The sequence below is a fragment of the Centruroides sculpturatus genome, unplaced genomic scaffold (assembly GCF_000671375.1).
Source record: "Centruroides sculpturatus isolate CEXI.00-Female unplaced genomic scaffold, Cexi_2.0 scaffold2868, whole genome shotgun sequence".
NCBI lineage: Eukaryota > Metazoa > Arthropoda > Arachnida > Scorpiones > Buthidae > Centruroides > Centruroides sculpturatus.
The window spans coordinates 2,558-16,805 of NW_019386963.1; the positions used below are offsets into that span (position 1 = coordinate 2,558).

Below are 14,248 nucleotides of genomic sequence, written 5' to 3' on the forward strand. Positions count from 1 at the left end.
ACATAGGAAAGTAACAGCGTAAATGGGAGTAGAGATTAAAATATTCAGCAAGTTTATGTTAATATGAGTGCATGAAGATTCTAAAGTAATCAAATTAATAACAATATATTTGAATCAATAAATGACACAATAGTAGCGAATTAACAATTATGCACTGAATAATTTTCGTTTGATTCGTATATAATTGTTTTTAGAAGGAAATAAACTTACTGATTTAATAATTATTTAAATAATTGAATATTTCAGATAAAAATATTGATTATTTTCATTTTATTTTCACAGATTTTAGAAGAAATTTAGATTTTCATCTCTATTCATTGTACATATACTGTTTTCTTAACTTTCTGCATTTTAAAATATCCAAAAAGAATTTAAAGTGTAAAAATAACAAAAAAAATTTCAGAGGTCAAAAATAAAAAAAACTTTAATAAAAGTTAAAAGAATTAAAATAATACAAAAAATAAATTTTTAAATTTGAAAATATATTTTTTTCATTAATGAAATTACATCTCGTTTAGAAAAATGGCTTGAGCACTTCTAATTATTTTGGACTTTCAGATTGTGACTTTTTCAAATTTGTCTTTATCTCGATTTTGACTTTATTTCGATTATGGCATTTTAACTCAATTGTGACCTCCTTACTTTTGACGATATCCCTATTTTGACTTTAGTTTTAACCATATCCCGATTGTGACGTCTCGAATATTGATTTTAACTCGATTGTGGCTTCACCAATTTTGACTTCCAATTGCGTCCTCTCGAACTTTGACTTTATTTTGATTGTGATCTTCTAATTTTAATTTCTAATTGTGTCCACCCGAATTTCGGCTTTCCATAATTGTGTCCATTGTTTATTTTGTTATCTAAATTCGTTGACTACCTGATGAAGGCGAAGAACACGAAAAGACAAAGAAGACGAAAGATTTCTGAAATGTTAAAGGATACACATTATGAAATGGTAAGTGGAATTATTGTTAGGAAATTTAAAAAATTTAAATAAATGTAGTTAAGCATTGTTTGTCGTTTCCAGATTACGAATCCTGATCCTGAACTTCTATGATTAAGAAGCATTTGGAGAGTTCGATGGAATGGACTTTAAAAATTTTCTACAAGCAAACAACATGGATTCATTCGAATTACATTGAATTAAACGCGTGCATAGCGCAGCTGCAAAAGAAAGGAATTTTAATCAATTTAAGAATGCTTCGGGAAGATGTTCTCTCCACAGTTAGCCTGGCATCAAGTTGAAAAATTCTAAATTAATTATCTTTATACAAAATTAGTTTGATGAATGATTAAATGCGACCAGAATAATAGTATTAAAAAATACAAATTGTCTCTGTAAATACTTTCGTTCTCTAATAAACACTTTTGTTTGATTTTGCATCCAATTATTTCAAGATCACAAAAACTTGTCGTTATTTTCGTTTTTTTAGATTAAATATAAATACTTCAACAAAAAAATTTGTTCGACATTTTCACGATAAAATTTATGAAGACACAAAATGACTTTGTGGATGCCTAAAAATGCAAAAATTGTTTGTTGGCCTTGCCTACTATTTTCGAATGAAATTAGTGTGTGGAATAAAAATGACTTTGACGATTTAAATAATTTGAGTAACGCTGGCAAAAGACACGAAAATCGTAAATGTCACATCCATTCTTTCGTAAAATTGAAGCAATTTGGAAATCAAAACAAAATTAATTTAACATTAGTAAATAATATAAAATAAATATTGAAATTTATGTTGTTGTTTGTTAAGTTATGGCAACGCAACACTTGGGCGAGCTGCCTAGGGGGAGATGCCTTCCGGGAGGTCTTTTAAGGAAATTTTATTTAGGCCCCTATTTAGGCGTTACAGACGTGGAGAAAACCCGGAAAATTCCACGTGGCCAGCCGGTCGGAGCGAGGCGCGAACCCACGAACGAACTCCCAGTGTTCAGGGTACGAAGATCGCTTGGTCACTGGTGGGCCATTGAAATTTATAACAAGATAGTTACGGCTAATAGATATGACATCTATTAATTTATATATATGTTTTTTATCAAAGCAAGAACTGGCATTTAGAGGGCATAGGAGTAGTAGAGGTTTGGGCCATACTGATCACAAAATTAAATTTACATTAAAATTTTTAAAATTGCAAATAAAAATATGTCGAATGGAATTATTTCAGATCACAAAATTAATTTTAATAATAAGACAAAGTTTAATATATTCTTCAAGATTTTGAGGGTAGAGACAAATTTTATAATAAAAAAAAACAACCAAATCCAGTACCGAGCAAAATCCTCATTAAGTGGAATTAACCTCTATAGCTTCATCCTCTTGACTTTTAATTAATAGAATTTAATAGCATCAATGCCACTAAAACACAAACTTCCTTGAGAAAGTTCAGAGATTTTCGACAAAAGACAGTAGTTTAATTATTAAACTTCAAAATGGTGAACAAAATCATGCCCCATACCCACATACAAAAAACCGCAGCATTTTATTCATTTCTCGACATTCCAAGGTTCCCAGTCCAGAAATGTAAAAAACTTCGTGAGTGGGGGTCATTTTTTGACGTATTGCCATTAGATTTTCAAATAAAATCACCAATCTTTTTGTATTTTGGATTCTTTATTGAAAAATAACATTTTGCTCTGAACAATTTTTTCAATTAATGTTAATTTGAAAAGTTATTAGCATTTTTAGTATTTTTGAAAAATACAGCTTCCAGTTTCCCTAAAAGAGTAATAGAAATAGAAGTTTATTGAAGATTAAAAGAGATTAACATTCTCTCTCTCTCTCTCAAATGCAATATCATTTGTTAGATCTGATATCCCCAGATTTTTCTCTGGGGAATGCTAAAAGAAAATAACGAGGTACCAACGATAGATGAAAATATGTAACATATTGATATTTGCACTTCAATTGACCCATGAAGCTTTTAGAGCATTGTGCAGAGTTTCTGAAAATGTGTTCCGAAATGCATTGAAGTCACCTCTTCACATTTGCTGAAATGAATACTACATATTTTTCTGAAAAGTTGTATTTTTTACATCAACTTATAATGGAAATTATTTTTAAGTTGTTTTTTTTATAATTAATTTATTGCGTATATAAGTATTAAATATTGATATTACCTCGGGTTTCTGGTTATATTATCATCTATATTAAATGCTTATTTCAGATAGCAACTGTTTAAATTTACCACAAACATTTTTGTCCTAAAGCAAGACAAAAACATATTTTTTCAAAAATACTAAAAATGCTAACAACTTTTTAAATTAACATTAATTGAAAAAATTGTTCAAAATAAAAATGTTATTTTTCAACAAAGAATCCCAAAATAGAAAAAATATTTAAAATAGCTCTGTCCACCCATAAGGGAGAGTGGCTTAATTTCTATGTGGTTCAAAAGGCTCGTCTAAAATAATAAACTTTATGTAAGACACTTTTTCTATTTAATGTATATTTCAGATATTTGCAATTGACAATATAAATGGACCACCTTGTATACATACCAAACAAAATATCAAGCTTCCAAAAATCTAGAATTATCAAAAAATTGACTATTTTTGAATTCAGCAGGCTGTAGAATACACACAGTTCACTGCACAGCTGCTTTGTTATGGTTTCTGTAGGGTAAATGTCACAGGAGGGGAGTTTCAATGACTGTTGGCATATAGTGTGTTAAATACAATTTCATTCAAGATAAAATATAAAATAAATTATTTTATAAGTATATATTTAACCTGTGTCCAGAAATCCAGATAACTTCCAGATTAGCTGTTCCAATACTGCATAACTTTAATTTGAAAATAAGTATTGAATTGAATTGGAACTTCTTTCTTTATCTTTACCATCATGTTAAAATTAGTTTTACTTTATGGTCATTTTTAAATATACAACAGCATATTAATAAAAATTTATGTTAATTCTTCCTATTAGTTTGATCATCATCAAATAAACTGCTAATGATTTTTTACTACTTTCTAGAGACTGCAAAAAATCTAGAATCTTGTCTGAGTTATTTCAAAATTAAGCTTAAATTTATCTTTCAATTGAAATTTTCTTGCACATTATATGAAAAGCTGTATTTTCTAACTAAATTTAAAAATATGTTTTCTTCTATAATAAAACTGCTTATTCATTAAACAATAAATTCAAATATTGTAATCCCTTTGGGAATCACCTGTACTAATATTGATAACATTAAACAAGGCAAATAAATATAATTACTTAGTAGAAATTCAGGTTTCACTGACTCTGTTATTAAAATATCAGAGTCAGTGAAACCTGATATTTTAATATCAGAGTCAGCAAAACCTAAAAAGGCATGTTAAAATAATAAATTTATAATTTGATGATTTATTAAATATTACTTCTATTATTAATTAATTCATCCTATGTATAATTAAGAAAGTAATAAGACATACCAGCAATTTAAATTATTGTACTGCAAGCAAACATTAAAACTGATAACAACAGAAAATGTTGCATGTTCTTTGGAACTTAGCATAAAGTTGTTATTGAGAACAAATCATACAGGAACACTTCTTTTGATGGAAAAAGTAATTTTTATTTTCTGTAACTTACAATGGATATGCATTTCTGAAGAGGGACTAAGAGGGGACTAAATAAGGACTAAAGAGGGGCATAAAGCATTTCTGGCTTTATGCCACTCTTCAGTCCTTATTTTATTAACACACATAATAAAATAAGAACTAGAGGGGCATAACATCTGAAATGCATATCCGTTGTAAATCATAGAAAATAACTATTTTTTCCATCAAAAGAAGTGTTCCTGTATGATTTGTTCTCAATAACAACTTTATGCTAAGCTCCAAAGAACATACAACTAATTTAGAGAACAGCAAGCAATCAAGTACTAATAACAGAAAATTATCAATGATTAAGAATTATTAATCACACGTTGAAGTGGATAAACTTCTAATTGTAATAAGCTACATTTTATAAAATTTATCTAAAATTGTTTTAATACTTGTTAATTCTGACATTAAATGACTGATAAAAATATCCATGATTATAATAAGTGTGTTCAACTATATTAGGAGATCATTGTTCAAAGCATAAAAATATCCTAAAAAGTGAATAAATAATAATTCAACATTTCATTACTAAATATTCAATTAATGTCAGTTTGAAAAAAAATAATTTTCTTGACTAGGATGATTTAAATCTAATATTCATAAACTGTCTAATAATTGTTACTAATATGATTTAAAAAATGCCCATTACAACTATTCATTTTTAATAAAATATTTATAAAATAAATATTTTCAGTTTACAGAAATATATCACATTCGTATTATACTGTATAAGCATTATAAAAGCATTTCCATTTCCTTTTGTAGTTTTAAAACATCAAAACAGTTATTTAAGGCTCACAATTATCAAAAGTCCATATTGTATTTTTTCATTTCAACCAAATATCAAAGCTAATTTTCAAGTAAGCCTGCTATCTTTCAATTGGTTATTTGTAGAGACTTTCGTGCCATTTCAATAACACCATCTCGTGTTTTATTTCCACCAATAAATCCATTAGCATGAACAAAAATGCAATTTGGAATCCCACTAACTTGACTAAGTTCTTTATCACGAAGACCCTGCCATTCTTCTTTTAATGAAACTCTAAGAAACATTAAATTCAAAATTATAATATATAAAATGAGTGTATAATGAAATTAAATTAAACAGTAATTCCATATAAAATAAATAAAATAAGTAAATTAAGATACATTTTAAAAATAAATTACCTGTTTTCAAAGGATCCAATACTAACTGGGACACACTGAACTCTCCACATTCCATTTGTATCTGTGTAAATAACAAATTTAATTGATGGAGTTATTGAAAGCTGTTCTTCAAGAGTTAGAAGATGATCTTTCCAAGGACAACCACCATTTTTTAAATCAATAATTTCTCCACTAGAATCAACCTTTGCAACAAAAATAAAATATTGAATAAAATTTGAAATTTACTAATTTCTTTTAATAGCACAATGTTTTACCTCTTCTCTGTTTTTAATTGCACTCTGAACTATTTCTCTAGCTGGCCACCAAACATTATTGTAAAATAAGACTTTGTCCACAAATTCTGAACCAACTAATTCCATTGCAGAAGGAAAAATTTTCTGAAAATAATAAATCACTACATATTATCTCATAGGACAAGGACAAGTCAATTAAATTCTACAAAGAACTATATTTAAGAAATTTAGAAAGTAACATTTTTCTACAAAATCTTCATTCTTGATCCATTACTTTTTCTATCATGCAATAAGAATAACAAAGACTTGAGAAAAGAAATTTTTCAGTTAAGCATAATACTAATTTTGGATAGAATCCTTCAATACTGGTTTGTAAACTTGAGGAGTAGATAAAGCAGATTTAAGAAATGATAATAAAAATGATTTTAATTTCAAATACACAGGAGAACACAATGTTTTAGACTTCAAAAGCCATACTTTTTGTTTATAATTAAGATAGAAAGATCTGTAATAAATCAATAGATTCTACAACTTTAATTATTTTTTCAAAGTAACTGAATGGCCTATCAATTTATAAAAAAACTAGCATCTGTCCATTGTTAAGAAATTCATTTAATTTTGCATAATATACGATTCATTGATAAATGCCATGTTTTCACATCCAAAATTATATTTCAATTCACAAAAAATAAAAAAAATAAACATGTCTCAAAGAACCAGAATATAGTTAATAACATTTTCAAAATAGTTCATTTCATCTTCAGACCACAATAAAAATCAACAAACATTTTAAAAACAATTTTTAAAATGCAAGTTCATAAAATCATCTTAAATACAACAAACAGAATGCATTAGGTTTTTTCTTTACATTAATTACATTTAAGTTCACTTTAATGTAATTAATGGAGTTCAAAGGATTTTAAAGATCTGCTGTCCCAGAATTTTGTATATTAGAACATAAAAAGACATCAAAATCACATTATATGAAATTTGCTCATCCTAAATTATTGCAAATATTTGTATGGCCAGAACTGGTAAGAGTTATTGAAAGAACCAGTAGAGAATAGATTCCAATAGAATGATGCAAGAACACATACAGCAAGCTTAAGTGTGAATGAATAAAGCTGGATAAAAAACTAGGCTAGACTTGGTCTACTTAGAGAAATTTCATTGCTACTCTGAGATATTTTGAAAATCAATTAAAAAATATCTAACATTGGTAAATAAATTTCATATAATGCATATTCTTTATTCTTTTGTGCAAAAAAATATTTTACTAAGTTTGAAAATAAGAGATAACATGACTTTTTGAAATTGAAACTACTTTGTAAAAAATTGCTAAAAACTATATACTGTAAATACTGGATATATCAGATATATCAATAATTCTCATCCTAATCTTTCAGTTAACCTCATAGTCTTATTTGCACAACCATAGTTTTTATAGACAAATGACACTTTCAACAATATTCCAATTCTTTTAAGACAAATTCCTCACAAATTAATAAGAATGGAATAGCTTTATAAATTCATCATCTTATATTTCAAAATATCCCTGTGAATTCATATTATCCTAAAATTTTCCAAATTTTATCTGTTGATAATACTGTATCTTTCTTTGACTTAAGTGAAGAACTGATGTTACCATTTCTTTAATTCATTCCAGTTCAAAATAATGCAGCCAAATTTCATCAAAGTTGTATTATAATTTTCTCTTTTTGACTAAAATAAAAATGATAAATATTTCACATTATGGAATGTTATAAGTTTTTTAATATTTATTCTGTTATTTATCAAAATCATTTTTGTCATTTTTTCTACATTATGCACATTATTATTGAAAGAACTTTTACAAGTTTCATATATTTATGCAATTTCGTAGCTGTAATGATATTTTTTTTCCCCTACTTCTTTCAGGTAGACTTCAATTATTTTCATTTTGTGAAGGTGATTGACAACCTTGTTAATCAGTTTTGTTAATAATTTTGATATCCATCATTAAATTTTTTGTGTCTTTCACAAAGACGACTTAGACAGTGACAAATATATTTTATATTATTGAAATAGTCTGTTGGTCTTTAAAATTCTCTTTTCTCAAAAGTATTGCAATAGAATATTGTTAAAATGCTAACAGATTATGAATTTTTGTTGACATCCTTTTATTTTTCTTATATTTTCTACTGATATTAATATTAATGAAAATGCTCTATCAGCAGAAAATAAAACAATTTATTAAAAGTCAAGTATTGTTTTTTTAATTCATTTAAAATGCTTATTTAATGAGTTTTTCTAAGAATTTATTACATACATCAGTATCTTGATCTTCACAGTTCCAAGGTGGATTTAAATGCTTCACTCTTGAACTCAAATTTGTTGTTATAAGATACCTATTTTAAAATTTCATACAAATCATCATTATTTTAGTTACAAAATACAGAAAATTATGAAAATAGATAACAAATTTACAATCTATATAGAATAATTCTAAAAATTACCTTCCAGGTTCATCATGAGTTGAAATACCATTATCAATAGCATCAATTTCTTCAAGAAAATGTTCATACATCCGATCAAATATAACTGAAGTCTTCTCACTATTACAGTCATCTTTAGTAATTGTTGCAATAATTTCACGACCAAAATGAAAGTAAACAAGACCAGCACTGCTAAGTTTAGTAACCCAAGGTTTATCACCACATAGACTATTCATACTTTCATTAAATGATCTAAATTAAAAATAATTATAAATAAATATTTAAGTAATGTTTTAATAAGATACAAATTATGTAAATAAAAATGTTAAAGCTTGATCTAAACCTATTTTCTTGATAAGTAGTCTTTCCTCACATTTTATAGTTTAATAATATAAAGCTGTGTGGAATGTTACATTAGAGTCTTATATGTTGTGTTATGGAATATACTAATATTCTAAAACTATTTATCAATTAAATATACATCAATTTATTCCAACCAAATTGCTATAATTCAAAAAGTACAGATTGTATGACAATCAATTCAGAGAAGCTAAATATAAAAACAGAATTTCAAATATTTACATAAAAACTAAATTATGAAAATACTTTATACATTGTTGATTTGCAAAGGATAGTTTTAAAATAAATTTTATATTTATTTAGGCACGTAAAATTTTAAAAAACTATTAATATATAAACAAACATATTTTTCTTTTATCAATTACATCATTGAAAATTTTAATTATACAAACACTTGTCTAAGATTGTTGCTTTATTTTTGAAATCTTGATTAAATTTAAAAAAAACATTACAGTAGAATCTGCTTATTGTAATGACTCTGAGATTCTCCTATACTGTTAACTATAACCATAATATTAAGGAGAGTAAGAAAATAAGATTACAAATAATGGAAATTCTGGTTTTATTGACTCTGGCATTAAAAAGACATGTTAAAACTATTTTAAAATTAATAACTTAGATTTACTAATAAGTATAATAATAATTATTATTTAATAGTAATTATATTTTAAAAACTGCATAATTGTTAATATACCACTCACCAAATAAACCATCACCAGTATGAAAGTAATGAGGAAGTTCACATTGAACTACATAATGCTAAATTGTTACACAGAGTAAGGCACAACTCAAGTACCTCGAATCGCTTGAGATCTATAGGGCAATTAAACAAGGAGTCGCTATTAACTTCAAGGAAACAGACATGCTTTCCACAGCATGGTGTGCCATTTTTTAACTAGATTCCAACAACAGAAACTTGCATTAAGGATAATTTAAATTATGGAGGATATTTATGTCATAATTTACGTAAAATTAATTGATTATTTATTCAGATAAACATATGAAAAATATTTGAAGCATAAGTTTTAACGCAACATATTTGAATTACGTAATCCAAACTTTTAAAAAGCATTTTATTTTATGAGCTGTTTGTTTGATATCATTTATACCTGAAGATGTCTATTTCACATAGACGAAAATGTTCATAGTAAGAATTTTTCTGTTTTGTTATGAACTGGTGATGGTTTATTTACTGAGTGGTATATTAATAGTAATTAATCCAATATTGTTTGCCTGTTTGATTTTGCACACATCTTTAACGACTAGACCAGGGGTGGCCAACAAGTTTTTGCCCGGGCCAAATTGGAAAGAAAACTTATTTCACAGGCTCAACCAGAGGCTGCCCTACGAAGATTTTGAGATGGTGCGAGTTCTCATTGTGGTGTCACCCCGTAGAGACTAAATTGTACATAGAGATTACAGATATGTTTTTCACATTATCATGCTTTATCAACATTCTATGCTGTACTTAAGAGATTTGTAATGGAGGGTTAACTCTAAACGCACAGTGAGTTGTTGACCATATTTTTAGGCATTAGAATTTTTCATCAAGCTATTCGAACTTGAATAGCTAATATTGAAAGATTAATCACAGGCCATATAAATTCATTCGATGGGCCATATGTTGGCCATGCCTGAGCTAGACTATAATTTAAGTATGAAATACAAGCAATTTAAACTACTGCACTGAGAGCAAACGATTAAAGTGTTTAATATTTAAAGCACTAATTAAGACTGATAGCAATAACTGATAACATTCTGTATATAATCAGCCATATATCAGGGCAAGTAGTAAGGGAGAAAAAAGCATTTTACCCATTTACCATTTACTGAAAGACAACAACTATAACTGAACTCTGATTAAATAAACAAAGTTTCTAACTTATACTTTCTGACATAATTACCTTATAACATTAAACAACTGTTAACAATAACCATGATTACAACAAGCAGATTCTGCTTTATATATATATTATACAGTATCTTAAGGATATATTATATGTTATAAAAAAAATTCAAGACATGATAAACATAATCAAAATTTGAAGTATTCCTTTTTTTATTTTTTTTAACCTTTAACAAAGTTTTATTTTAACTGTCAAAATACAGTAGACCCTCCCTAAAACACAGTAGATACGTTCCGTTTTATATGAATTCCATGTTTTACGAGTCACTTAAATACATGAGCCAATCACAGCCCGGCACGTGTGCAGTTTAGGGACTATGGCTGTTTTAAAGGTTTTCTTCCATAAAATTAATTGATTCTAGACTAATTTGACTCAACATTTCCAAAACACGTATAATTTTTTGAGAATAATCCATATAAACTATGCTAGAAACAAAAAATTGTAAGATTACTTATTGAGAGTGCACTGTTCCATTCAAGCTTAAGCAATGTGCAATGCCATTGCTTAAGCTTGTTTTTGATGTGTTTTCTGATAAGTTATTTTTCTGTGAAAAATTCACTGAACTTTGAAGACATCATTAATACAAATATAATTTTTATGGCCGTTAAATAATAAATGGTTTTTAGTAGGTCCGCTGCTCGTTTAAACTCAACGGTTTGTGCAATATCCGCTATTGGTCTAGATTCGACCAATCCTGTCGTGACACGAGTCGGCAATGACATTTTACTGTATTATACAAGTCTCTTTTAGCGTGTTTATATGAATACAATCACAATTTTTTCGCTGTGTTATACGAATCCATATTATATGAACCCATGTTATAGGGGAGGTCTACTGTATTGCATTGTATAGCTAGAATAAACAATGGCATATTTATTCATAATTTATGATAAATTAAATTATAAATAAATCTTGATAGTAAATGGCATGACACTTTCTGAAAAGTTTATGTTATAGAATAACTGTTAAACGCGATAAAGATTAAAAGTAGCAGCATTTCAAAATTGAAAATTGTAATATCAGACAAATGTTCATAGATATAATGTAAAAACTTGCACCACCCCTATTATCAATTATAATTTGAACAACATTAACACTATACATATATTATATACCTTTGATGATGATCATATCTATGTTTATCAGGATTATAACAGCCTCCAACATCTACCACAATATGACAATCTTTAAGAATATTTTCATCTCTAGTTCTGTAATAATATTTTTATTAAATCAATTATTAACATTTATTTCTTTTATTATTATTATTATTAAAATTGATACTTAATGAATAAAATATTTATCATTATGAAAATGAGGCTTCTATGTGTTTGTAGATCTATCAAGCAATTAAATTAGTCTGAAATTATTATAGTTCTACTGTAATGACAAATAAAGTATTATTTAAAATAGTTAAAATTCTTACTAAATGAAATAAAATAATACTTTACAAAAGTAACAAGAATCTTAAGAGAGTATATCTTATTGAAAAATAGAAAATTTTTACATTTACAAAGTTTAGGATTAGGAAAATTTTAAAAAATTCATAAGTTAAAATGAGAACAGCTTTAATTTGTTTAAAAATGATCTTGAGACATATTTTTATGATCATTCATGAAAAACATTTGTTTTCATTACAATTTCTTATTTTTTGCTGGTTATTAATATCTTCATGAGTTTATTTATACATAAAGCCAGTACAATAGTAGTAATTCATTATCATTCAAATAACTAATAGAAATACTTTTTGAATTCAGTTAAAATTTACTACTATTATAGTCATATTTGTGAGGATCACAAATATTAGTAAATTTCACTTTAACATTAAGTAACAGATCTGTTATCTATAAGTTATAGAGAATTAGACAGAGAACAGTTTCTCTTGGTTGACTAGCTTAACATAAAGGTCATATGCTGAAGGATTTATTGTTTACAAGGGAAGTACATTTGATAATTTAGTTAAACATGGCATCAAATGAGAGATAATTAAAAGCATTAGGTATCTTGTAGGAAAAGGAAACTGAGTGCTGCAGCATAATTTTTGTTTTGGTGTGACACAAAAACACAAATGTAGTGATAAGCTTCTAATATTCTGTCTAACAAGGGGACCTTACAGTCTCAGAAATTCAGTTTGGGATGAGACTTCACAGGTTAGTAGTATACCTCAAGGGTGTCCACCCAGAAGAACTGTAAAGTGCACTAGCCAGAAGATTTCAAGAAAAAGGACTCTAAAGTTTTAATTGCAGCTCATATACTGGTCGATTTTACACTATGGCAGCACAGCGAAATGGCTGAGTCTGTAGTGAACTTGCTTGCCATGCAGGCGATCTAGGTTCGATCCTACCTTTGGCTAACTTTTTTTTTTAATTGTTTTAAAAATTATAACAACTTTTAAATAAAGTTAATGACCTAAAAGTATTATCAATCAAATCATAAATAATTTTATTTTATTTATGAAATGACTGTTACAGATAATTAAAACGTGAATTAAAGATAATATTTTATTTTTAAAAAGTTGAATAATTTCAAATGCATTTTTAATGGAAATAAATTAAACTTTAATTACACTATAACAAATTTTTGGGTAGGGTTTTATTTATATAAAAAATTTTACAATATCGTCTTTATTTGTCAATTTTTTATTTTACATACAAGCACCAGAATGATAATTATCATAAAAACATTGAAAATAAAAACTATTTTGACATCTTGCACAATTTATGAAGGACAACCTTTTTTTAAAAAATCTGTTGGAAAACATACTTCGTTTACATTCATGAAAATTTCTCTTTCATCAGAAAGCCTGGAAGCGTACTAGGCATACCAGACCATTTTATTAAAAATTGGCGATGACAGTTGATGATGCACTACACAGGTCAACAGTGGTATTTGTGCCCAGGTATTTTGAGCTGATTTCATATGAATTTGATGTCCTGAATTCAAATATAGCATTAGTTTTTGCCTACGAGCTCTAATTTTTAAGATATAGCATTTTAGCGAACTATACGTTTCAATATCTTAATTAATTAAGTTAAATCCATGGATCAAGTAAAAAAACTAAACACAGAATTTTTATTATTATACTAGCTGCAAGGACCCGCTTCGCTGGGTTTTTAAAAAGTAACGATAGTGAAGATTAAGATAATTACATTAAAGCCAATCTTACCCATTTTCACAAAATGCAAGAATTAGGTCTCCCGTTTCCAGACGTTTCCAGAGAATTTTTACATGAGCATAAAAATATGTTCGATTTCCCACAAAAACGCAAAAAACCACCTGTAAATCTTGCATGCCACTTTATATTAACACTTTCTGGTCCCGATTCTATTTATGAACGTCTCCTGTTCACGTCCAGTCAAACGAACTATTTTCAACATTTCTGGAATGTTTACAATTGTTCTATAATCGAACCAATATTCGAATTTTATGTTCAAATTAAATTCGAACAAATTCGAACAACATTCGAAATAGAAAGCCACTTTCAACCACTTTCAAGCCCATATCTTCTGCA

General features: G+C 27.3%; 1 protein-coding gene across 1 annotated transcript; it reads right to left on the minus strand.

Moving 5' to 3' along the window:
- Window positions 1-5,254: 5,254 nt before the first annotated feature.
- LOC111615978 (UPF0160 protein MYG1, mitochondrial-like) lies at window positions 5,255-11,953 on the minus strand. The gene is made up of 6 exons (XM_023357417.1): window positions 11,853-11,953; window positions 8,492-8,722; window positions 8,305-8,383; window positions 6,018-6,140; window positions 5,764-5,945; window positions 5,255-5,638 (listed from the first exon to the last, which is right to left on the minus strand). The coding sequence occupies exons 2-6, from the start codon at window positions 8,704-8,706 to the stop codon at window positions 5,473-5,475; spliced, it is 765 nt and encodes a 254-aa protein (XP_023213185.1). The 5' UTR covers window positions 8,707-8,722; window positions 11,853-11,953; the 3' UTR covers window positions 5,255-5,472.
- Window positions 11,954-14,248: the final 2,295 nt, after the last annotated feature.